At 43.4% G+C, this 23,706-nt stretch overlaps 1 protein-coding gene across 4 annotated transcripts; it reads left to right on the plus strand.

The window, feature by feature from the left end:
* Positions 1 to 596: 596 nt before the first annotated feature.
* Positions 597 to 23,706, plus strand: tbx1 (T-box transcription factor 1). 4 transcript variants are annotated; one of them, XM_070886406.1, is made up of 10 exons: positions 597 to 644; positions 1,399 to 1,718; positions 5,277 to 5,393; positions 6,436 to 6,778; positions 13,242 to 13,343; positions 15,933 to 16,104; positions 16,217 to 16,372; positions 18,508 to 18,575; positions 18,758 to 18,873; positions 21,775 to 23,706. In XM_070886406.1, exons 2-10 carry the CDS (start codon positions 1,694 to 1,696, stop codon positions 22,137 to 22,139), a joined length of 1,464 nt encoding a protein of 487 aa, XP_070742507.1. In that variant the 5' UTR covers positions 597 to 644; positions 1,399 to 1,693; the 3' UTR covers positions 22,140 to 23,706. The 4 variants fall into 4 exon arrangements, with proteins under 4 accessions (XP_070742507.1, XP_070742508.1, XP_070742504.1 ...); XM_070886407.1 differs by lacking the exons at positions 597 to 644; positions 1,399 to 1,718 and adding an exon at positions 4,893 to 4,974; XM_070886403.1 differs by lacking the exons at positions 597 to 644; positions 1,399 to 1,718 and having other exon boundaries at positions 4,900 to 5,393.

The following is a 23,706-nucleotide window of genomic DNA, read 5'->3' on the forward strand; positions in this document are numbered from 1 at the left end:
AGAGTTGTCCCGAAACCCCGTGAAAGCAGAAACAGTAAAATGTCACCTACGCCTTGATCACAAACTTTACAGGAAGAAAACCCAAACTTTCAAGTAATTAATCCACCACCCCCGCCCCCACCCCCCCCAAGTAAATCTCGTAAACGTTCCTATTTTCCCAGCTGGTGTTGAAATGATAATGCCGTGTGGAGCTTTTGAATATCGTTACAATAATTATGATAACCGGTTACTAGGGAGATGGCGGGGCCGTTTGATTCTAAGCGATGTGCAGGGGCCTAAAATCAATCTGAAATTAGCAAAAGATGGCTTGGGGTGGAAGGGGAGGCGGGGGGTGGGGGGAGTGATCGGGATGTTTGAAATGGACCTCCAAGACGATGTACACGAGTTCAGCAAGTACCTCGGTTAGGCAGGCTCTGTGTTTAAAAACACAGACGCACACATACACACACATGTGCAGCCACGGGTTAATCCCGAGTTTGATTCGTCGCCGGTCAGTTTCAAGCATGGCTCAATTTCATATGCGTCCTCAGCCCATTGAGGGGTGTACGAGGTCGAGTGATCTGTCTGTCTGTCTGGCTGCGCGCATTTGGGAGCAACACGCAGAGTTTGGGCGATGCCGACCTGTTGTGTGCTCAGACTTGCCTGTAAGTTTGAATGTAAACTTTTTGGAAAAAAAATCTCTGCGCGTACTGGGCGAGCTTGGGCTGAGTTAAGGAGAGTCCCGGATCCTGATGTGGGCTGTCAGATTTGACAGACGCTGTTTTAAGGGCCAATATAGGCTTAATCAGACCGATCCCGCCTGTTTCTGATTGCAAGAGAGCCTGTAGCCCGGGTTCTGTCCAAAGGAAGAGAAGGCGAGGTTACCTGTTGGCTAACCCTATCAGAGACCCCGCGCGAACCGCGCGTTGATGATAACAAGACTGAAAAGGTAATCGGTAGGATCCCAGCGACAATGCTGCAGCCGCCTCCTCCGATTCGGTGCAATTCTCCTTTATGATAAATGAACGTCGCTTTTTCACAGTGAAGCCACTCTTTATTTGAGCGGTTTTGAGGGCTCCCAGTTTCAACTTGACAGTAAAAAAAGAAGCACTGGCCCATTAATCAAGCTCGCTTTTCAGTTTGAAGAATTCATTTATAAAGGCCCCGTGTCAACAATGGGAGTTCCTATTCGGTGCGTGCGTTTATAGACAGCGCAAGGCACATTTAGACACATTTAGACAGATTGCATGAGTGTCCCAAAGGTAGAACACGCGTTTAGCAATACCGGACCATTTACAATGGGCATACATTGCACTGAGAACGCCAGTTGCGGTTTAATAATGTAGCCTTCTCTTGAAATACATATTAAGTGGACATATCCAGATGCTTTTTTTTAGTGCGTTGCTTGTTATGTTGCAGAAGGCCCCGAGGATTGCAAAAGCGATTTGCTGAGCTTGCACGCCCATTGGATCGGCTGGAACTGTGTAAGGTTAAGATATAATGCACACGACGCGCACTGCCATTAAAGCGATGGTTAACGAGTGAATTAAACTTTGTGGTTAAGGTAAAGTTGACGCGTCATTGAATGGAACCAGAGACACGCGCACGGCCAATTAAAAGGACAGCACAAAAAAGCAGCATTTAAAGAACATTCCTGGACACAAAACCTTGGGGAATTTCAAGAGAGGTTGGTACAGAAACTGTACCGAAAGTCATGTTTGTTTATCATCAATTGCAACGTAAGTATTGTTTTATTCCGAACAATAATCTCACTTGTTCTAAATTAAGAAAAGATTTAATTAATCATTTCTGCCAATGTCTAAACTGACTGACCTTGATTGAGAGTGCCAGCAGTCAGCAGCCTTTAGAAAATGTATTACTTATTTAAGGGTATTACTTTTCCAACCAGATCCCTTGTGTTTAAAGATGTTTTTCTTTGATTGGGGCGTCCCCAAGTTGTTTTCAACCAACTAATCTACACATTGAGGGATTGAATGTAGAGCAGGTACAGTGTTGGTTTAAACCAGAGGAAAAATTCAGACTCAAACAGAGAGATAAACTTGCTAGAAGTACTCAAAAATTGTGCTCGATGTCTTTAAATGTTAAACAGTGAGGAGTCCACGAGTTTCTTGCAATCCTTGCATTGCTGGACTATAGTTGCTATACCGGGCAGTCACATTTGACTATCTCGTTCTGTCCTGGCCTAGTTGCGTCTGGCTCCCTGGGGCATCCCGCAAAAAAAAAAGACTGGTTAAGCAGTTCCTCTTTACCTGGGCTATGCATTTTATCTTTTAACGCCTGCAGAGAGTCAGAAAAAAAAGCCACTTCCGACGTGGCAATGATTAAAAGCGTCGACTTCGGCTCGTACCTTACACACAGACAGAACATGAATCACCTTGTCTTTTTTATCGGCAGAGTTTTGCTTTCAGCTACTTTAAGGAGTAAATACTTCAGTCAGAACTCGCGCGGATTTAACGCCCTTTTCATAATACCCGAATAAATCTGGAGGGCGGTGGGGGGTAGCAGTAGCCAAGATGACAATCCACCAGCCGGTGTTTAAAGCAGATGGGGAGTTTTTCACAAAGTGATCTTAAAATATGGCTACATTTTGGAAACCCTATCTCAGCTTCGAAGCCCGGGACACAGGGATAAGGGGAAACGGCTCACACCCGGATATTCGGCCCTGGAAGCGAATCCTACCTCGTTTTTTAAATGATTGCAACTGCTTGGCAGAGTAAATGTCCCGCTCCCGGAGTAGCCGCCGGGTATAGTATCCTGTATCAGCGCGGGCCAACAGTTGGAGTTGTTTTAAACTGCACTGTACACTTTAACTCATTGAGACTTTTCCAACAAGATCCTAGTGTGTTCAAAGATAGCTTTTTGTTTGATTGGAGCGTCCCCGTGTTGTTTTCAACCAACTAATCTACACATTAAGGAGTTGAATGTATTGCGGGTATAGTGTCGGTTTTAATGAGAGGATAGATCTGGTGTCTTTATTTGTTTGAGAATATCTCACTACAATGTATCTGTAATAAACACGCCGGATCTCTTCTATTTTTTTTAAAGACAGTAAAATATGTTGATGTCTAACATAACAGGAAAAAGATGGAGAATTCTGACCCTCCAGAGATTAAATTGCTGCATTGGTCTGGCCGTCTGCATAATGCAAAGCTGAATATTGACATCGCTTCGAGTCCTTAAATAATGTTAACACAAAACTAAGTGAGATATTGCGTCCCGAGTATAAAACATCTGATCAGATATTAAAATATAATTCTGCGGATGGGCTATGGGGAGAGAGCAGGGCATTGTGATAAGTTTCGGATTGATTTTATTATGTTAAATGTGCTTATATAAATATAAGTTGTTCAGATATTAGAACGGGGTTTTCTCCCTGATTTCCCACCCTTGTTTATTTCTACCGTACAAGTCAGGCAGCAATATAACATTTACTAGTCTGGGAGCGAGCCCTGCATCTCCCTCGACTCTGCCAGTCCAGCTTCTATGAAAAATAAATGATTAAAATTTCTTTAAATCGGCAAAAGTGTCCGAGGAACCCCCGTGGAGATAGCTTTTCACTGGGGCAAGATTTTAGTTTTACATTTACAGATTGAAACGGAGACTGCATAACCAAAAAAAAAACCAACTCGATGGTTAACACTTATTTTTAGACCGTGTTAATTTGATAATGAAACATGTATATTAGTTTGAAATTCACCTCGTGCAGACGTGTAAACAGTACTGGGTGCATCAAGCAGCGAAATCTCTTCAAATATTTTAAGTGAAATATTTTAATTAAATATGATTATCTCGAATATTAATACCGCTGGTAATATGGGGTTGATAGCAGAGAGCAATATGCACAGTTATGATGCACAGTGAACGGAGTGCCCCTCACCCCCGCCCCCCCACCCCAGCTCCTCCCATCTTTCTTTACTTCAAGTTATAGAAAGAATGCAACGCAGTCGTGATCTTAACCGGGAAGCCAAAATCGCCCAAAGCATTGATCTGAATTTGGGAAGTAGTGTAGGCAGGCATTGAGTGTAATGGGAGAGAGAGAGAGAGAGAGATGTATGTGAACAGGCAGGCGAGGTGAAACTGCTCGGATCGAGTCCTGACGTGTACTTTCCTCCAGTGCAACGTCCTTGTTGCTGCAATTCATGCCAGGAAATCGCAGAATCGGCGTCTTGATGAGAAAACTGCCCGAAATTCCGGCGCGAGAATGTTGGAAGTTAGGTACTTTTGTTTGTTAAAGTTGACTTTTCTTTAGGAGGAGTACATGTGTAGCTAGACCAGCACCGACATGTTCCATACTCATGAATGTATTAGTATCACCTTATAAGTACGTTAGTCAGCAATTGTATAATCGCCTATCCCAAAACTGTTCTCAATGTGCAGGGACGGCACACATAAATAGCATTTTTTAATCGATGCTGCCCTGAATTTATTCATGTGTTCGGCGTGTTTATTGGCGAGGCGAAGCAACCCGCCTTCTACACTGTTAAAACATTGCAAACTGTTCAAGTTTAGAGTGTACATCGGCAGACCGAAGTCAGCCGGACATCCGCGATGACGTCTTTTCGTTTTTGCTCTCTCTCTCTCCCTGTCTTCGGGCTGAATTCAAATTTTCTTTCGCCCCTATGATTGACAGGAACCTGTTCAAATAAAACATCACATGGAAAGCAGATTTCTAACAGTGGGTGGGTGGAATAAAGCAGTAAGGGGGGGGTGGGGGGGGAGAGGGCGTGGAGCGAGCCTTCAGTTTTGACATTTTCCTTTGCAGTAGCTGCTTTATTTAGGTAGGTCTGGGAGTTTGTCGTGACATCACCCACCCTGTTGTGAATGGGGGAGCTCAGCAAATCTTAGCGGCGTCTTCGGGGGGGGGGGAGGCGGGGGGCGAGAGACATGCGGAATGGAACTACTAAAACACACAGTTTCCCACCCCCACACCAAAAAATGAACATCTTTTAGATGAATCGACCAACACTTCTCGAGGTAATAACGGCGCCTATTTGCACCACACAAAAAAAAACTCGTCTGGGGAAATTGAAACAAAAACAGTGGGACGTTGAATACCCGGAGGCCCCGGTCCATGTAAAAGGAAAAAAAATCCGAGATTCGTGGCTTAAAAAACATAAGTTCAACTCGGATCTCTTGTGTTTGGTTGCAGTGTTGTTAGGGGAGGAAAGCCGCGAGGAAGGGGGAACTCCGAGCGCTTATAGACCCCTCTCCTATGGACCAAGGCAGCGCGCTGTCTCGCAAGGCGAACGCTTTCAGTATTGCCTCTCTGATTTCAGCGGGCCCACAACCAGGAAACGAGGCGATACAGCAGAGTCCTGTCGTCGGCAAGCACACGGATCCCAGTCTAACTTGCAGTAGGATGCATTTTAGCACCGTGACAAGGGACATGGAAGGTAGGTGGCTCCCGAGCACTTGTTTTTCTAAAAGTGATATAAATATAGATAGAGTTAATCGCACTCGCACACGTCTCCGGGCACAGTTTACGCAATTTAAATACGTGTTCGCGGCGGTCACTAGGGGCTCCTGCCTTCAACGCTGAGAATCCCTGTCGATTAACCGATTAGTCGATATGAAAATAGGATCTGGCGTGTGTGTGTGTCATTTTGTTTTAAATGGGAAATGTGTCGGAAATGTCTCCCTAATCCCTCTTCCTCCCCAAATTTTTTAAACTATAAGTAAATGCGCTCTCACCCCCCCCCCCCCCCCCCACCACAACATACACACACCCCACACGGGCTGGTATTAAATGTGTGGAGTTTGGGGTTAATCTGATAAATCATCCTAATGTCATTTCTTTACTGATGCTAGATTCGTGTTTGTTAGTGACTGAATGGACTGCCAATGTAAACGTGGATCGCCATTGTTTAAATGTTTGTGTGTGTGTGTGCGTGTGAGGGACCCCCCCCCCCCCCCCCGCTCCCTCTCCACCCCCTACTTTAAGTAATGGGTGTCAGAAAGACCATTATAAAAAGCGGCGCACTGCTCTGTCAATCAGACCATCAGGGCTTCATCTCCAGGCGACGAAATCCACATTACCTGTAGGTCCTTATCTAAATAGAGAGAGAGAGAGAGACACACAGAGGGGAGAAAAAAGGAACCGGTTTCATGGAGAGGGGAGGCCCTGAGTTAAAGATAAGAGCTCTGGAGAAGACTGGTGTCAGACTGCAGTAGCGCGGCGCACAGGACGGTGACTTTGTGCTCGTCTCACTCGCAGTAAAGAGCCGAGGAGCAGAGGCACAGAAGGACACAGAAAAAGAGGGCAGGAAAGAAAGGACGAGGGCGAGAGAGAGAGCGAGAAATAGCAACGGGGGGGGGGGGGGGGAAGATTTCATTATTTTTTTTTTTAAAAACCAGAAAGCCATTTGGGGGGGAAAATGATTTCGGCGATCTCCAGTCCTTGGTTAACGCAGCTCTCCCATTTCTGTGATGTTGCAGCTTTTACTGCCAACAGCATTAGTAGTTTGAACTCGTCCGGCGGCTACCACCTCTCGCCTTCTCCCGGGGACCCGGGTCCCTACAGCCACGAGGCGCACTACGAGCCCTGCCCGGCCGCCCAGCACAACACCTACAGCGGCTTCGGCGGCGCCGGCGGCCCGGCGGCTCCCGGCTCCGACACGGACCCCGGCGCTTCCAGCTGCGCCTCGGTCAGCGCGTCCAACAAAGCGCCGGTCAAGAAGAATCCGAAGGTGGCCAACATCACGGTTCAGCTGGAGATGAAAGCGCTGTGGGACGAATTTAACCAGCTCGGGACCGAGATGATAGTCACCAAAGCCGGGAGGTAAGGATCCCAGCGACATAGAGCCGCCATATTTTACATTGTGTGTGTGTGTGTGTGTGTATCGTTCTATTTTTCAACAGGGATGTTTTTTTTTAACCAACCTTAAATCAACTTTAGGGGACATTTTACCAACTTTTTTGTTGACCTCTAACTTTAAAAAAAAACTTTTTGGCATCTACAATTGGCATCCTGGTTTGAGCAGGCTTAGTAATATGTCATTAAAGTGTAGCCCTTTTGTAGGGGCGCCTTTTACCAATATTTCAATGCCCCGTCCAGTTAAACCTTAAACTCGCTCCAATGCATTCTTCTAAACTTAAAACAAAAATTAAACCTTGTATGAACTCTCATCATTTAAATGCAGGGATAGCCCTCGCAGTTGCTATTCCCCCACTGGGTTTATGGCGCTTGCGTTCCAAGTCCACTAAAAGCCAAGGCTAGATTTATTTCCGAAATTCTGAAATAAATGTCGCCCTCTTTTTTTACGGGCTTATCCGAAAGCGTTATTGAGCACCAGGAATGAACTTAAATATTTGAGACCTAAAGCAAAATACAAGTGTGGCACACTTCAATTATGAGAATTCGCTCGCTGCAATGCTGGCCTACAACCCGGACAGGTCATTAACGATACAGAACATTAATGTTGTGTCTGAACGCTAGGATGTGGTCTCTGAGAGAGAGAGCTGTAGATGTGAAGGTATTGAACAAACCCGAGTTACCCCCGCGGTGAACTCGAAGGCCTAGGAGGTTAGCTAGGAGTCAGGCTTCTCTCATTTAATCAGATGTGCAGGTATGAGGTGAGGTTTTTCTTTCTGTTGTTCTTTCAGTTATTTCCCTTAAAGAAAGAAAGGGCGGTAACTTCTACCTGGGAGATTGTGAAAACAGATTTTTTTTAAGTGGAGCTCTGCTCTGTCTCTGACCCCCCAGCCTCTATTGTGTGGAGTCTTGTTTGCTAACTATTTCGGAGATTAATCGGGCAAGCACAATCTACCCAATTCAATCCACCCGCACTCCTCGGCAGCTGGAAGACAGCCTCATATCCCGTGTGCGACTGGGCGAGTGCAGACAGAAGAACACTGGGCTGAAATCTGCCCGAACATTCGCATTCAGAGACCTGTGAAACATGTCTCCGGTTCTGCAAGATATTTATAACATTCTTAACACACTAGAACCCGGCCGATTCCTGTTTATAACCTGTGGCTCTCCCGTCTTTAACACTTGGCAAGTTAGTTGCCCGTGCAATTGTTAGTTCTTTTCGGGATCTGTAGATATCCGCCGCATATAGACAGAGGAACCGAGAGTTTCACGTTAAATTTTTTTTATGTCAATGCATTTTAAATCGGAATGAAGCTCCTGTCAAAATAACATAAGTAGTAATTTAAAATCCAACTGTGACGCAGTTTTTTGGGGGGAGTGGGGGGGGGGGGTTGTACTGGTCCCAAATTAATCGTAGTTTTCGATTCAGCAAATCGAATTAGTTGAAGGTCTGACTTAAGCCGCCCGTCACTTTTTTTAAACTCCAGTCCAGTGCATGTTTGTGAAACGGGAGCCGTGAATCTAAAGGTACCTTTCTTGGAGTACATTCACTCAGTGACTGAACTGCAAATTTCATTTTGACAAGTCAGATTGCAAGGGGAAAAAACTAAACAAGAAGGCGGCAATTGTAAAACAAAACACCAGTACTATGTACCTGCTGAGTATTTCCAGCAATTTCTGTTTTTATTAAAGCTGAGAATCTAAATCCGGTTGAGTGGCCGCAGACTTATTCATTCCCAAGAAATGCTTAGCTTTAAAAACAAACTAATAAAGAAGGCAGCGCACATCTGGGCATGGTCTGAACCAGCTCTCTTCTATTCTCTCTTCTCTCGCTTCCTTCAGCTGCTGTGGGCAATGTTTTTATTGACATGGATGTATATAGTTGTTGTACTCTTATTCGTCAGAAAATGGCGGTTCCAGGGAATGGGCGTGAGCCGCACTAATATTAGATCCATGTGTGTCGCGGGTCTATCTTAGCTCGACTCCCCAGCACCCTAAAGCTTGACATTAGCATTTTTATTTTTGTTTGGAAGTCGGTGCTCTGACGCTGCCAGTTCCTTTAATTTGCTCGGTGTGTTAAGTTGGAGTAGATGTGGATGTGGGTGTTACATTAGTTTGTCTCCCATTGTACTGTGGGCTCTTTGCTACAACAGCAATCAGTATGATGGCACGGGCTCAAACGATTCTGGTTCCTTGATGGTTTTCTCCCTGGGCTCGCCTATATAATATCCTGGCATAAAATCAATCTAATCCGTTTAACAAGTGCCAAATATGCTTGTAGTTCTTTTGGACAAGAATCGCAGCATCTTGTAATGAGTGCGGGTGTTTTATTTTGCGCGCAACCCGATTGGCTTTTTTATTTTAAATCCCCTCCAGTCGAATGCAAAAAGACATTTGAAGAAATAATAGAGGAGTGTGTGGCTTGTTTTGCAATGATTCGGCCACTGAACGCGGATGGGACAGACAATGGCTGTTAAAATTCCGTCTGGCCGTGTGTATCTGCAGCTCCCCGCACGCGCACACACACACACAAATCACAGAACCCTTTTCTGCCGGCACAAGGCCGAGAAAACAGAATAGAATGGGATATTTATGTTCTTGTTGCCAAACCTCCCAATTTTGTAACGATAGCTAACCTGTTCCACAGCGTGTTATAGATTTATGTCTTCGCTTCAGGCGAGTTTGGATTGCAATGTCAATTATTCTGTAAGTGTGAATAGGGCACGTTATGCGTTGACTTTATGCAACGTGCTTATAAATATTAAATAGAGTTAAGCATAAAGTTAAACAAGTATCTATTTGTATGTACATACATTACATTATTGTTAAATATATATATAACGCATTTATATGCACACATTATCACATTATATTAAAACAGATCAGTACAATTAGACTCAAGTTATTTAAGAGGAACTGCAAGTTACAGGGCTTTCCATCTCGTCCATGAAAACTATTACACGGCGACTCGTTACCTTTCTTGGAGTAAATTTACTCAGTGGCTGAACTGCAAATTTCATTTGACAAGTCAGATTGCAGAAAAAAATGAAACAAGAAACCAATTGTTAAAAAAAACAGTACTTTGTACATCGGACTGAATCCTGGATCACGCACAGCTCTGTACCAATCGTTTATTGAAGAAAAACATGCTCTATATTATTTTTTTTTAAATCACAATTGGCACTTCCCAGACTGTTCAATGAATCTGTAGCAATGAAAGCTAGAAGGTTTGCTGCCAATCTCAATGTTTTGCTCCTTTACAAACCGCGATACGCCTCCTGCATTTGTCCTTCCCGGTTGTTCAGTCAACATAGATCTCATTCAGGTAGTGTTGATACCGGGACAGGTAACGCGGCGCTTAGTCGATGCACTATTGTACTCTGTGTGTGTGTGTATGGAGAGAGAGAGTGAGTGTGTGAGAGAGTGAGTGCGTGTGTGTGTGAATTTGTGTGTGAGTATGTGACAGTACGTGTGTGTGAGTACGCGGGTGTGTGAGAGAGTGTGTGTGTGAATGTGTGTGTGTGAGTGTATATAGCTTTTGTTAAAGACTGCTTCTGACGAATACAAAAAATTCAGTTCTTCAATGAATCTGCGGCAATGAATAACTCGTTGGAGAGAATTGTTTTGTAGATATTCAGGCGGGTGGGGAGTTCTATCGGGGAAAATAAATGCCTCAGCTCGCGAGATCAATGCGGAGTGTTGGGCTGTAAATAACACGGGGCTTTTCTAAACTCCAGTGTAGAATCAACCCAACGACTCAGTGAGAAAGGGGGTTAAATCAATCTGCAAGCTTGTAATGTAGCAAACACGTATCATTGCGTCTTATCTTTTCCAAATTGAGTCAAATTAATGCAGCCTGCCTAAATCACAACGAAATTAAATTAAACTGCAATGTGCCAGGACTGGAGGGAACGATTTTAATTGGTTCATCTCCAACAGGCCCCGCAGCGTTCAGGAGTGCTCTGTATTATTGTCCCCTCAGACACTCTGTGTGGTCAAAAAAAATGTTTAGGGACAAACAAGGGAATGCTACAGGATAATATAACCTTCATCAGAAATGGAAACCTTGAAACAGGTCCTTCTGTGTAACCTGTGCCGGAAAGTAAGGGCCGAGGGCAAAATCTCTCCAGTCAGAATTGTGGAATGTTACAGGCAAGAAACAGGCCATTCTGCCATGGGGTGTGCACACGAGCCACCGAGTCTACTCGCACTCTGCTGATCGCTGCCCCTCCCCTTTAATTTTAACAGCAACCTTTTTTGACAAATGTGCATTTCGCTGCCTTCAATTAACCGAGAAAAGAACCCGAAAACCCCGCAGAGTAAAATGTAGATCTCCAGATCTTTGTCTCAGGATCTCACTGTCCGAGTCTGGCTGTGGTTTGAAATCGTCCCTCGCTTCATTCATTTCATTAAATGTTGTTGAGCAGAGACACGTTTACTTAAGAGAGAAATGAACATTGTCAGATTTAAAATGTGATTATTTTAAATTCGTATTTTTCAATCGATGTGGGAATTTAAAAAAATAATTATATTAAACCTTGCGCCGCACACAGAGACACACTCACACACACACACAGACACACACACACTCACTGACACACATATACACACACACATACACACACTCACTGACACACATATGCACACACACACTCACACATACACACACACACTTACTGACACACATACACTTACTGACACACGCACACACTCATACATACACACTCACACACACACATACACTTACTGACACACACACACACACTCACTGACACACTCACAAGTCACAGACACACGCACTCTCATGCATACAATCACATATATTCATATATACTCACACTCACACACATATACACTCACACACTTTCTCTCACACACATACACTTACACACTTTCTCACATATATATATTCACACACACACTCGCACTCTTTCACACACATATATATTCACCTACGCTTTCTCTCACATACACATACACACACACACACACTCACTCTTTTTCACACACACACACACTCGCTCTTTCTCACACACACTCTCACTCTTTCTCTCACACACACTTACTCACCTCTTTCTCACACCGTCACTCACTCTCTCTCTCTTACTCACACTTTCTCACACACACTCTCACATACTTTCTCACACACACACTCACTCACTTACACTTTCTCACTCACACACTCTGACACACACTCGCCCACTCGTTCTCACATATACACACACTCACTCACCCACTCTTTCTCACATATACACACACACTCACTCACCTACTGTTTCTCACACACCCGCACTCACTCTCTTACACATACACGCACTCACACACTCTTTCTCACACGCACATTCACATATCGCGGCAGAATAAGTGGAGCAGTTCAAATTCACAAAGGCCTACTTTAGGGTTCGGATTAGATGCAAGGCAGCGTCATATGAAAACCACTGTAAAATAGCTTCACATGCCCACAAAAAAACCTATAAGCGCCATTCATTCCGTGAGGATGTATTTTATTTGTATCTAAAGCATAGACCAGAATAGAAAATCCTTCAATTATTCCTGACTGACCTTGTGCCGGGGAAAGTAGCTAACTGAACTCTTGTATCTAGACAGGCGCATTCATAATTCATTCAATATTAAGTTGCAGCAACCTAGTTTGCAAACTCCTAATTTCAATTATTCACCTGTTGTGATCCTTTTTATGGAGCCTCTCATCTTATCTTCTGTATTTATTACAAAATGATTCTTTTATTTCACCTTAAAAGTAAAAGTGGACCAGATGACCACGGCCAAACTTGTTAGTTAAATCTTAACACTGGGATCCGGGTAAGGTGAAACCCATTTCTGCACAATATTTATATTCAACTTGCTGACTATTTGAATGGAACTGATTTCCACAAATTTTCGTCATATTTGATTTTGAGAAAAATAGCAGCAATAGTGGAATAATTGTTGCAATCACTTGCATTGCCCGAAGTTTCCCCGAGGTTTATAATCAGTTAGGTGGGTTTACGCAGATCCCGCTGGCGCTATTTTTGACCCCATATTTTTGGGGATGCGAGGGTTAAGCAAAGCACTACCCTTTACACGGTACTAAAGGTACCAGATTTGCCCAGATTTGGGCAGAAATCCAGGAAATGAACAGTAGCAGCTATGTATGAAATGTGTGGTTGGATTTTTCCCCAGATCGGCATTGAGTAACAACAAAGATTTGCACTTATAGGTTATATCAAAACTTGCTAAGGTTCTGTACAGAGAGAGGGTTATCGGGAATAGCAAGAGGTGAACGAACATCCTATCCGTGACCCCGTTGAATGTGGGAGAGCTGGGGACCGGGCTAGCCCGCTTGTGTTGTCTCACTTTACAGGATTCGCTCCAATTATTGACAACGCGGTTTAATCGCTCCTTTCCCCCCCTCCCCCCCCCTCACTCGCAGGAGGATGTTCCCGACTTTTCAAGTGAAGATTTTCGGCATGGATCCCATGGCTGACTACATGCTACTCATGGATTTTGTACCTGTCGACGACAAAAGATACCGGCAAGTAAAATCAAAATTTTTTTTGAGGAAAAAAAAAGAATCAAGGCCCAACTGCTGTTGTCACGGGCGGCGGAGCAGTTTTAGAGGGACATTTCCTCAGACCAGCAACAACCTGAGAGATAAAAATACTCACGGATATTGTAGAATACACGTCCCTGCTGCATATTGACACAAATGCTTTTAATGCTGCTTCTGTATTAATATTATATATGTATATATAAAATATTAACACATATATATGTAAAACAATGGCCCTATTTAAACACTGTTTAATCTTCAAGGTCACACTGTCCCACCCACCTCAGGACTTCCCCCACCCCCACTCTGCATATATAGCTGGGAGGGATTTACAGTTAAACAATGAATTACATTTTTCTCGCTTCGGTCTAAACCAGTCCAAGTGAAGCAAAATCAGTATTAACCTGGATATGAACAAGAGGTTATTGCAAAGGACGGTTTTAAGTTTTGGAGACTGCTTCACCATGCAATTTCAAATGCACTTTTCGTTTGATGTTTTTTTGAATCTCAAATGATTCCTAGACGAAGCAGAGGGTCGCAGTTCTATAATCATCGCAGTCGTTATTAAAATGCACCATTAAAAGAAAGACTTGCATTTATATAGCGCCTTTCACAGCCACCGGGCGTCACACAACACTTTACAGCCAATGTTTAATGTAGGAAAGGCGACAGTCCATTTGTGCACAGCAAGCTCCCACAAACAGCAATGTGTTAATGACCGGATAACGCAGCATTTTGCTCTTTTAATTGCCCTCCTTGTGTAGAATTGTTTTTTGTGGCTAAATCTAATCACACAGCGCGTCCTCGCTCGCATTGCTTGGCGCATCAAGTACTGACCTGAATCCATTTGTTACAATGTTGAGTGGTTATTCAGCCTGAACTACTGCAGCAAATATTGACACAGGAAACAGATTGGTTCTGATCGACATTAACGGAGGGTTTGTGTGGATTAAACAATGTGTGCTGTGGATGGGGTCCTTTTAGCAGCGACTTGTGAACGCAGGCAAAGAGAAAATCAGAGTTTTCACCCAAAACAAAATAGGCGTCACACACGCCTGAAATGTGCTAGAATTGGTATTGCGTTGCAGATCAGACAGGACATGTTCAGGGCGCTACACGTACAGCGCAACAGGGCAATTATGTTATCCTTATAAAGGTCTACATTAAAAAGACATCAACGTAAATGAATTAGCAGATCTCTCTACCTCCTCGCTGTTCAAATAAAGCTTCCCGCCACTTTACATCCACCACCGACCTTCGACAAAGCTGCGGGAAAGTCTCAATGATCAGCTGTTTATTGTGGCCGAGTCTTAAGACGCAGAATACTGGAAGGAACGTGTCCTTGGCCACTCGCGGGTTAGAGGCGAACATTCGCGGCTGATTCACAGACACTCCTCAGCTCCCATATCCCCATCTCCTTTCCTTCGTGTCCCGAATGAATGATCCCTTGCATTATTTTTTACAAGTTATGAAATACGGGCGCGGGGTTTTTGCTTTGAATGCACACCTTATTTTTTTCCCCTAAAACGACACGTTTTTTTTAAGCGAGGGCGCCACTTGTCAAAAAAATAAATTCTGCATCATCTTCTAAGGTGGTGAACAGATTTACAAATTGACGATTTAAAGCATTACACTATTTGAATGAAGCCTGGCTTTCTCAAACAACAACACAACTTGTATTTATATAGCGCCTTTAACCTCGTGAAACGTCCTAAGGCGCTTCACAGGAGCGCTATCAGATTTTTTTTTTAAAAGAACACTTTGATTCGACACATTTTTCTTTCACTGGTTTTAAAAATTGCAGGTGACAACATCAAGATAATTCTGTCTATTAGAAACAGGTTAGAAGATGCTTACACTGCCTGGCAACCCACGAGTTTATAGATATTTTATCCCAATATTTGTTCGGTGGGAACAGAATAGGGTACTTGGTCATTAAAAGACCTTTGTGGGTTTTAATAGCTGGTCAGAGGTATGTTAGGGCGGGGGGGGGGGGGGGTTGGAAGATTTCGCCACCGAGTTATGTTGAAGTTTCTTGAGAGTGATTTGCAGAACGTGCCTCAAGCTCCATCTGGAGACTGCACAGTGAACATTTAAAATGTTTATTTATTTAAGTGATTTAGATTAGGCACGCCTTTTATAGGAAATCATATGCAAACACCAAAGGAGTCTCCTCCATGTACTGATTCTATTCCGAATAAGCTGGTTCCTCTTTCCCCCCCCCCCACCCCCATTTGCCCAGTTTAACCGTCTAATTGCTCGCAATAATGGCAGTCTAAACATATATGTTTCCACCAGAAAGGCTTCAATCCCCTACGCCCAAAACATGGAGATTATGAAAACACGCTTCATTTTATTTTTTTGCACTTTAATTCGCTTTTTGCAGGACAAGTTCATTGCAAAGCCAAAACAAGAGCAGTTCTGTCTAGCTTCTACATTGGAACACGGTTCATCTTATCAATTAACTCAATTTATTAATTGCGTTTCTTTAATTTTCCGGCCGCTCAGTTACTGAATTGCCCGTGTTTATTTATTTACTGACTGACTGACGGGGTGTATTTATTGTTGCAGGTATGCTTTCCATAGCTCCTCGTGGCTGGTGGCCGGCAAGGCAGATCCAGCCACCCCGGGCAGGGTACACTACCATCCCGACTCACCGGCCAAGGGTGCTCAGTGGATGAAACAAATTGTCTCTTTCGACAAGCTAAAACTAACCAATAATTTATTGGACGATAATGGCCATGTAAGTAGCCTAAGGATTTACGTGCAATTCAAATTATTACTTTTGTTTGGCTGAGACCCGTGAATTTTCAAATAATCTCCTTTGCGTGTGTTTTTTTCTCTTCTTCATGCAGATTATCCTAAACTCGATGCACAGATACCAGCCGCGGTTTCATGTCGTATATGTTGACCCGAGAAAAGACAGTGAAAAGTACGCCGAGGAGAATTTTAAAACGTTTCTATTTGAGGAGACCAGATTCACCGCGGTCACGGCGTATCAGAACCACCGGGTATGTGTATCTGGAGATTATTATTCATTGTGGGATCATCTCGGGCCCTCACACTGACGGGGATTTGCAATACTTCATTCATCAAAGTTGTTCATGATCGATGGCGATCTAGAAAGATAAAAAAAAAACATCCGGAAACTATCATTAATTTACCGCAGTTAAAGGGCGCAATGTAAGCCAGTTAACTTGTTTGAAAATTGGTGAAAGGATTGCTCTCTTAATCATAATTACTGTTACTTTTTTTAATAAACTACGAAAATGTATTAACTTTTGAAATAAGATTTTTTTTTAAATACTGGGAATCAGATGCAACTGGGATTCAATATTGGCCACTCAATTGTATATCGATGTTTAAATAAATGTTTAAGAGATGTATAATACATGGCACTGACTTAATAGCTGTAAATAAATCGATAATCTTAACCAAGCACAGGCTATGCGCCGTCTGCAGTGAATCGACTGAAGTGGATACTTGCAATCGCGTTGTGATGCAGTACTTAAAGGCACAGGGCTGGTCTGGCGCCCTTCAGCAATTCAATGCACAGAGTGGGAAATATTAAATGTATGTCCCCTTTAAAAATTATTGAAATAATGTAAGGCGTGTCGAAACAGCTATAAAAAATGTTAACATAAAAAGAAAAGGGGATTCCGATGCTCCGTCTCGCTCTGTGCCTATAATATTGAAGTATGTATGTGTGTCACCACCGCCATGCCTTTGCATCTCCGCGCTAAATCATATTGTCATCTGTTGCACATCTCTGCTTGGCATGCATGAACGCTGATTACAGAGAGCTTGGAGCATGAAGCAGATTTTTTGGAAAGGCAGATTTGAAGTGGCAGGTCCCGGTTGCAGTTTGCCGAGTTGCAGTCTGTTGTGGAGAGTATCTGGGGAAAAGGGTACCCGCACCGCAATGCATCTGCTCAACTCATTCCCAAACCCCTTCCGCACAGCAACCTGATAGCTGAGGGAGCTCAGGCTCCGAATCCATAATGTTGCACAATCAGACAACCCCAAGGACTCCCGACCTGCAATTATGACTATAGAAAACTTCCTGAAACCCACTGGGACGCAATTATCTGTGCAAATTCAAGGCCCCCGGCTTATTTTTGTTCACGGAAAGTGTCACAAGCAAGAAGTGTCAATCAAAGGCGGCGCGGCTCACTTACACACACACACACACACCAACTGTGGCGAAATGCCATCTTCAGTGGCAAATGTGTTTTTGCCAAATCCCGATGAAACATTAGTCTGTGAAAAAGAACTAGAATATGAAGAGATCTATCAGTGCTGGTTGTGCTTGCAAATCTGTTTGAGTTTTTTTTAATGAAATACTGATGTGCAACTCTGGCTTGGACCTGATGTCTGTGAACAGCTGGTCCAAGTCTGACTGCCATACCTCCTGCTTTCCATCAGTTGACCTTTCCGTCTGCAACTGTCAATAACGGATTAAGGTTTGTTTTACAACCATTCCGGACATTTACAGGGGCATATTTTAGCCATGAATTAACAACAATATAACATTTCGCGCCTGGTCATTTCTGTGTGTGAAAACACTGTAGGTGCCGGAGAGTAACATTATTTTTTAGTTAGCTATATTTGCAGACTGGTTAACACATGCAGTTATCTCTGCCGCTGTAATGTGATTCCTCTGCGCCCTTAAAAAAAGGAGAAAATGGCTATTGAGGCCATTAAAAGTGACCGATTGTTAGCAACCTATGTTTTATAGACTGTGACAAACTCACGTATATCAGCCTGATTTATAAAGGTTAAGCGTGCGGCATCGGTGTATAAATGAATTTTGTAAAGTACCCAGTTATTTATAGTGTTGTTTTTAAACGGCTGACCTGAAACTCTACCTTATATTTATAAATCAATCTAATACATTAAAAAAAACACTAAGTCACTCTGGGCGCCTGGGCACTTTTAACTAGATCCGGGTTCGCGGCATTCGAATGCCACTAAAGGCATTTTAATATTTAGTGTAAAATATATTTAAGACGGAGCGCTAGAGGTATTTATTCCCCCCCACCAAAAAAAAATACAGACATCAAATTTAAAATAAAGCATTGTAGACAACATTCAGTTTCACATCAAAACCTAACTGAAAATAAATCTTTATTTTGAATCCCCTCAGATAACACAATTAAAAATCGCAAGCAATCCATTCGCAAAAGGATTTAGAGACTGTGATCCCGAAGACTGGTAAGTCTGTTTGTTGAATGGAAAGGATGGGCGAACTTCATCTGATAACTAGACTAGATTTTTAAACGTTTGATAAGTTAAAGAAAATATTTTTTTGCACGCATTGTCATCATTTTTATTTTATTTTAAAAAAACAACACGCAGTACCTGGGATTGATATAAATATTCTCGAATATGAACAGTTTTGTACCATATTTTAGGCCGAGGAATCACAGACCAGGCTCTTTACAGTTAATCAGCGCTTTCGCCAGAAACAGAAACCCGGTGTCCTCACCGCAACAGAATGGCAGTGAAAAAGGTAGAGTGTGGTATCCCTCATTCCGTGTCTCAAATGTACCAGGCAACATCGTTGGAGTTTGCTGCGGGCAAACTAACTCTCTGCGCCCTTTAAATATATATATATAACATAAATGTCTTGCACATTCTGAGCACATCCCAGGGCATTTCATGCAACCAAATGAATTACCTTTTCAAGTGCAGTAATGTAGACAAATCTGGCGGCCGGTTTGTGCACAGCAAGCTCCTACAGACAACAAATGAGATGAACTACTCCTTAATGTGGTTTGTGTGTGTGTGTGTGTGTTGTTGGTGAAGGGGTGAAATGTTGGCCCAGGACAGTGGGAGAACATCTCTGTTCTTCTGGGATTTTTTCTGCTTAATGTGAATTAAATATAACGTTTCCCTCTTGATTTTGAAGGACTCCTAACCCCTCCAATCAGCTTGTTTAGTGTGAATTTTAGAGAATGTATCTGGAATATAGAATGTAAGGTGAAGCGGGCTCTAAATATTAAAGTGACTTTCAATTCAAGGCTTCAGGAATAATGGAATAACTTTAACAACCCTGTTTCTAAGTACAATGTGTGGATCTGTATTACTCAGGCCAAACTAACAACCCGAAAGCGTTGACATCCACTGTGGGCCGTTCTACCGCCACTTCTGATTGTCCAAAGTAAATTGCTCACACACTTTAGTAAACTCATCAAGAGTGATAGCACAGTCGCCTCTGATTCAGAAGGATGTGGGTTCGATTCCCGCTCCAGAGACTTGTGCACATAATCCAGGCTGACACTCCCAGTGCTGAGGGAGTGCTGCACTGTCGGAGGTGCCGCCTTTTGGACGAGTCTCCCCTCTCAGGTGGACGTAAAAGATCCCATGCCACTATTTCGAAGAAGAATAGGGGAGCTAATCCCCGGTGTCGTGGGGAGCTTGCTGTGCGCGAATTGGCTGCCGCGTTTCCCACATTACAACAGTGACTACACTCCAAAAAGTACTTCGTTGGCTGAAACGCGGTTTGGGATGGTCTGAGGTCGTGAAAGGCGTAAGTCTTTTCATTTGATATATATAGATTATTTCTTTATGTCTTCTTTACTAATTGGACAGCAGCCAAAGCAGATTTGGGATTCCCCATTACCATTGCATAGCGCCCATGTGAATAACAGCGTTTTATTTTACAATCTACATCCATTTCAAAGCAACTTTATATCTAATCATAGATTTAAAAAGAAACAAGCTTTTGTCAGAGCACGACATTCAAAAGATAAATGATGCAATGGTCAGATAATGTACACCCTTTGTGCCTAAAGGATTACATAGCAGTGTATCTCAGACCCCCTGTCCCCCTGTCCCCCAGAGATTTTTAAAGAGCCCTCCCGTGTTGAGACGGGTTTAACTAAATGATTCTACCACAAATCCTTCGGTTCCTCTGTTGTGCTTTTTTTGTTGCAATAAACCACGGGAAGAAATATTTGTCCCATCCATTACTTGCAACAGGCGTGTGCCGGACAGACACGGTGCCAATGCACCCCGCTTTCACCCCGCACGCACAGACAGGCTCCTTGAATTATTCATGTCGGAAGGGTTCGAGGCTGAGTTCGCTGTGCGGGATTAGAACCTCGTACCCGCTCAACCCACCGAGCTACCGAAACAATGAGGTCCGTCCCATCATCAATTATCTTCACATTTAAAAAGCATTTATTTTTACACTGGTCCCTGCTGACAACTCTACAGAAGTAATCTTGATTGTTTTTGGGTAATGTGCATACTTGATTGCGACAAACTTTCAGACGGTCTAAGCATTGACACAGCGATGCATGGATATGGGGAAAGAGCGAGGGATGTGACTAACTGGACTCCTCTTCCAAAGAGCCGACGCAAACTCGATGTACTGTGCTGCATTACTCCACGTATCATAGCTAATTCCATTCTGTGTTAACTGTGCTTTGCGTTTAATCCTTACAATTTATGGATTGCATTTCCTGTCATTTTTAAGCGAGGGACAGTGGGGAAAGCATTCCAATCTTTTGCCCAACTGTTCAGGGCTGGAACGGGTTACATAGAATGTACAGCACAGAAATAGCCCATTCGGCCGTTCGGTCTGTGCTGGTGTTTGTGCTACACACGGTCCTCCTCCCACCTCTCTTCATCTCACCCTATCCATAAATCCTTCTATTCCTTTCTCCCTCGTCTGTTTATCGCGCCACCCTTTAAATATATTTATTTTATTCGCTTCAACCGCTCCCTGTGGCAGCGAGTTCCACATTTTCACCACCCTCTGGGTAAAGAGGTTTCTCTTGAATTCCCGATTGGGTTTATTAGTGACTGTCTTATATTTATGGCCTCTAATTTTGGACTCCCCCACATAAGTGAGGACGTCTTCTCCAAGTCTCTCACCCTATCAAACTCCTTCGTCATTTGATAATTCATGATTTACACAAACTAGGGCTGTAATCCCTGGAATTTAGAAGGGTTAAGGAGTGATCTGATCAAAGTTTTCAGGATACTAAGAGGAACAGATAGGTTAGATAGAGAGAAACTATCTCCGCTGGTTGGGGAGTCTAGGACCTGGGGGCTGAGTCTAAAAATTAGAGCAAGACCTTTCAGGAGTGAAATTAGAAAACACTTCTACACACAAAGGGTGGTAGAAGTTTGAAACTGTCTTCCGCAAATGGCACTTGATGCTGGGCCAATTATTAATTTTAAATCTGAGATTGATAGATTTTTGTTAACCAAAGATATTAAGGGATATGGGCCAAAGGCAGGTATATGGAGTTAGGTTACATCAGCCATGATCTCATTGAATGGCGGAGCAAGCTCGAGGGGATGAATGGCTTCCTCCTGTTCCTAGGATTTGCTAAATTGATATACTGTGAGTGTCACTTGAGTGTGTGTGCTTCTAAACCTTGGCACCTTGTATTTGCAGATGGAGACGCCAGAGGTGACTATGACCGGGATCCGAACCGGACGGCTATGCACGGGGAACACCCACACCAGCAGCAGCTCATGTCCCGGGTGCTGAGCCCGGCTCTCCCCGGCGGACTCCACCCGCTCACCCGGCCCAGCCCTCCTCACGAACTGCGGCTGGACCCCCACGCGCAGCCCCCGGACAGCCTGCACCACACCTACAAGTACCGCTCCTACCACGATGCTTACATCGGTGCCAAAGCCCGGCCCAGCCCTTACCCGCTGCCCAGTATAGCGAGCCATGGCTACCATCACATGAACCCGGCTGCAAACATGTACCCTGCCAATGCAGCGCCCACTAACTATGACTATGGGCACAGATAACGGCAAGGACTTCCTGCTATGTACTTGTTTTATATTAAAAAAAACTACTAATGCTGCAAACTAAAGAAGATGCACAAAAAAAGGGGAATTATCTGTCTCATTGCTTTAGTTGAACTGTTCTCACCGTTTGCAGTTCAAGGGAGGTCCCTATTGGTGGACATGTCAATGACACAGCCTGGACAAGTTGATTGGCAGCCCACTGACCAATCGTAGTGCAGCGAGAAGGAGGGCTTCAGTCCTGATTGGGCGGGGATCCAAGGCGAGCGTTCTTACTCGTAGAGTTGTGATTGGATGTTCTGGGCTTTTTTTGATTGATTGATTGGCGCGGCGCTCGGCCAATCGGCGGTAGAGTGACGGCTACCGGCCAACCAATTGGAGCGAGGCATGGGCGGGACTTCTCGCCTCCCATTGGTCCCAAGGGCGGCGTGGTCCCACGTGGCTGGATGGCAAGCTTGGCAAGTGAGCGAAGCGGCTTCAGAGTATGACTGCACTGAGAGAACTGTGGATAATAACAGCAACTGGAGCTTTATTTTATTTGTACGGCAAAAGGTTATTCGAGTTGCACTTTCAGCTTTGAGAGAAAGCCATATGTTGTTTATTTACGGGGACGCTGTTTCACAATGGCACGGACTGATCCCATTAACCACCTCTAGTTAAAGGCTTCTGTTTTATAACGAGTGTGTGCTTTGATTGTATTAGCAATGGCTGCATCATTCGGGCAATTTGATTGTGTGTGAATACTGGTGGCCGTGTAGACAGATACAGTGAGGGCAGCACATCACATTCCCGGTGCATTAAGTATTACATTAAAAACGAAAAATAACAAATAATTTCAGAACCCACCATGAATTATTGTATTTCACTCAGATATGCAAGTTGAAAGCTACCTACTGATCCAAGCATTTGTAATATTCTAATTTAAAATATATATATTTCTCTAGTTTTGTGTGCAGATTACAACTAAATATTATATTTGGGAAATGGATGTGAGGATGTATTTGACAATATATCACCGTGTTACTCTTAAAATACAGACACGTGCGAGCAGACAATCAACCCTAACCCAGGCACTATTGCGTTATTGTTGTGTCTGAATTTTAAATGGCTTGTCCGTTCCGATGGCCATTAAAGAATGCCTTAATTTCTGCATGTGAAAGAGGAAGACAAAAAAAAATCGCGACTTGTCGGTATTTATCGATATGCCATGTTGTTGTTTGGTGACATGTTAAACCGTGTATACACACATACAGACACACGGATATTATCTCTTCAAATTATAGTGCCAAAGTTTGGTCATGCTGATTATATCGCGGAATGAAGTTGGTATTTATTGTTCCTTACAATGTGGAGGGTGCAAGTGATTATATTAAAAAAAAAACGCAGGGACTGTTGGGAAGAGTACCAGTAACCTAAAGGATGGCACCCATGAACAGGGATAGTGTAGATAAATGTAGATATTTAAACTGTAGATACTGTATATTTAGATAGTAAACCGTTACTTTTTAGTAGTCGATATTGTTTTCATGTGAAGATGTTGTTGTAAAATGGCTTTCGTATTTTTTTAAAT

This window comes from Pristiophorus japonicus, chromosome 8 (genome assembly GCF_044704955.1).
Source record: "Pristiophorus japonicus isolate sPriJap1 chromosome 8, sPriJap1.hap1, whole genome shotgun sequence".
Lineage (NCBI taxonomy): Eukaryota > Metazoa > Chordata > Chondrichthyes > Pristiophoridae > Pristiophorus > Pristiophorus japonicus.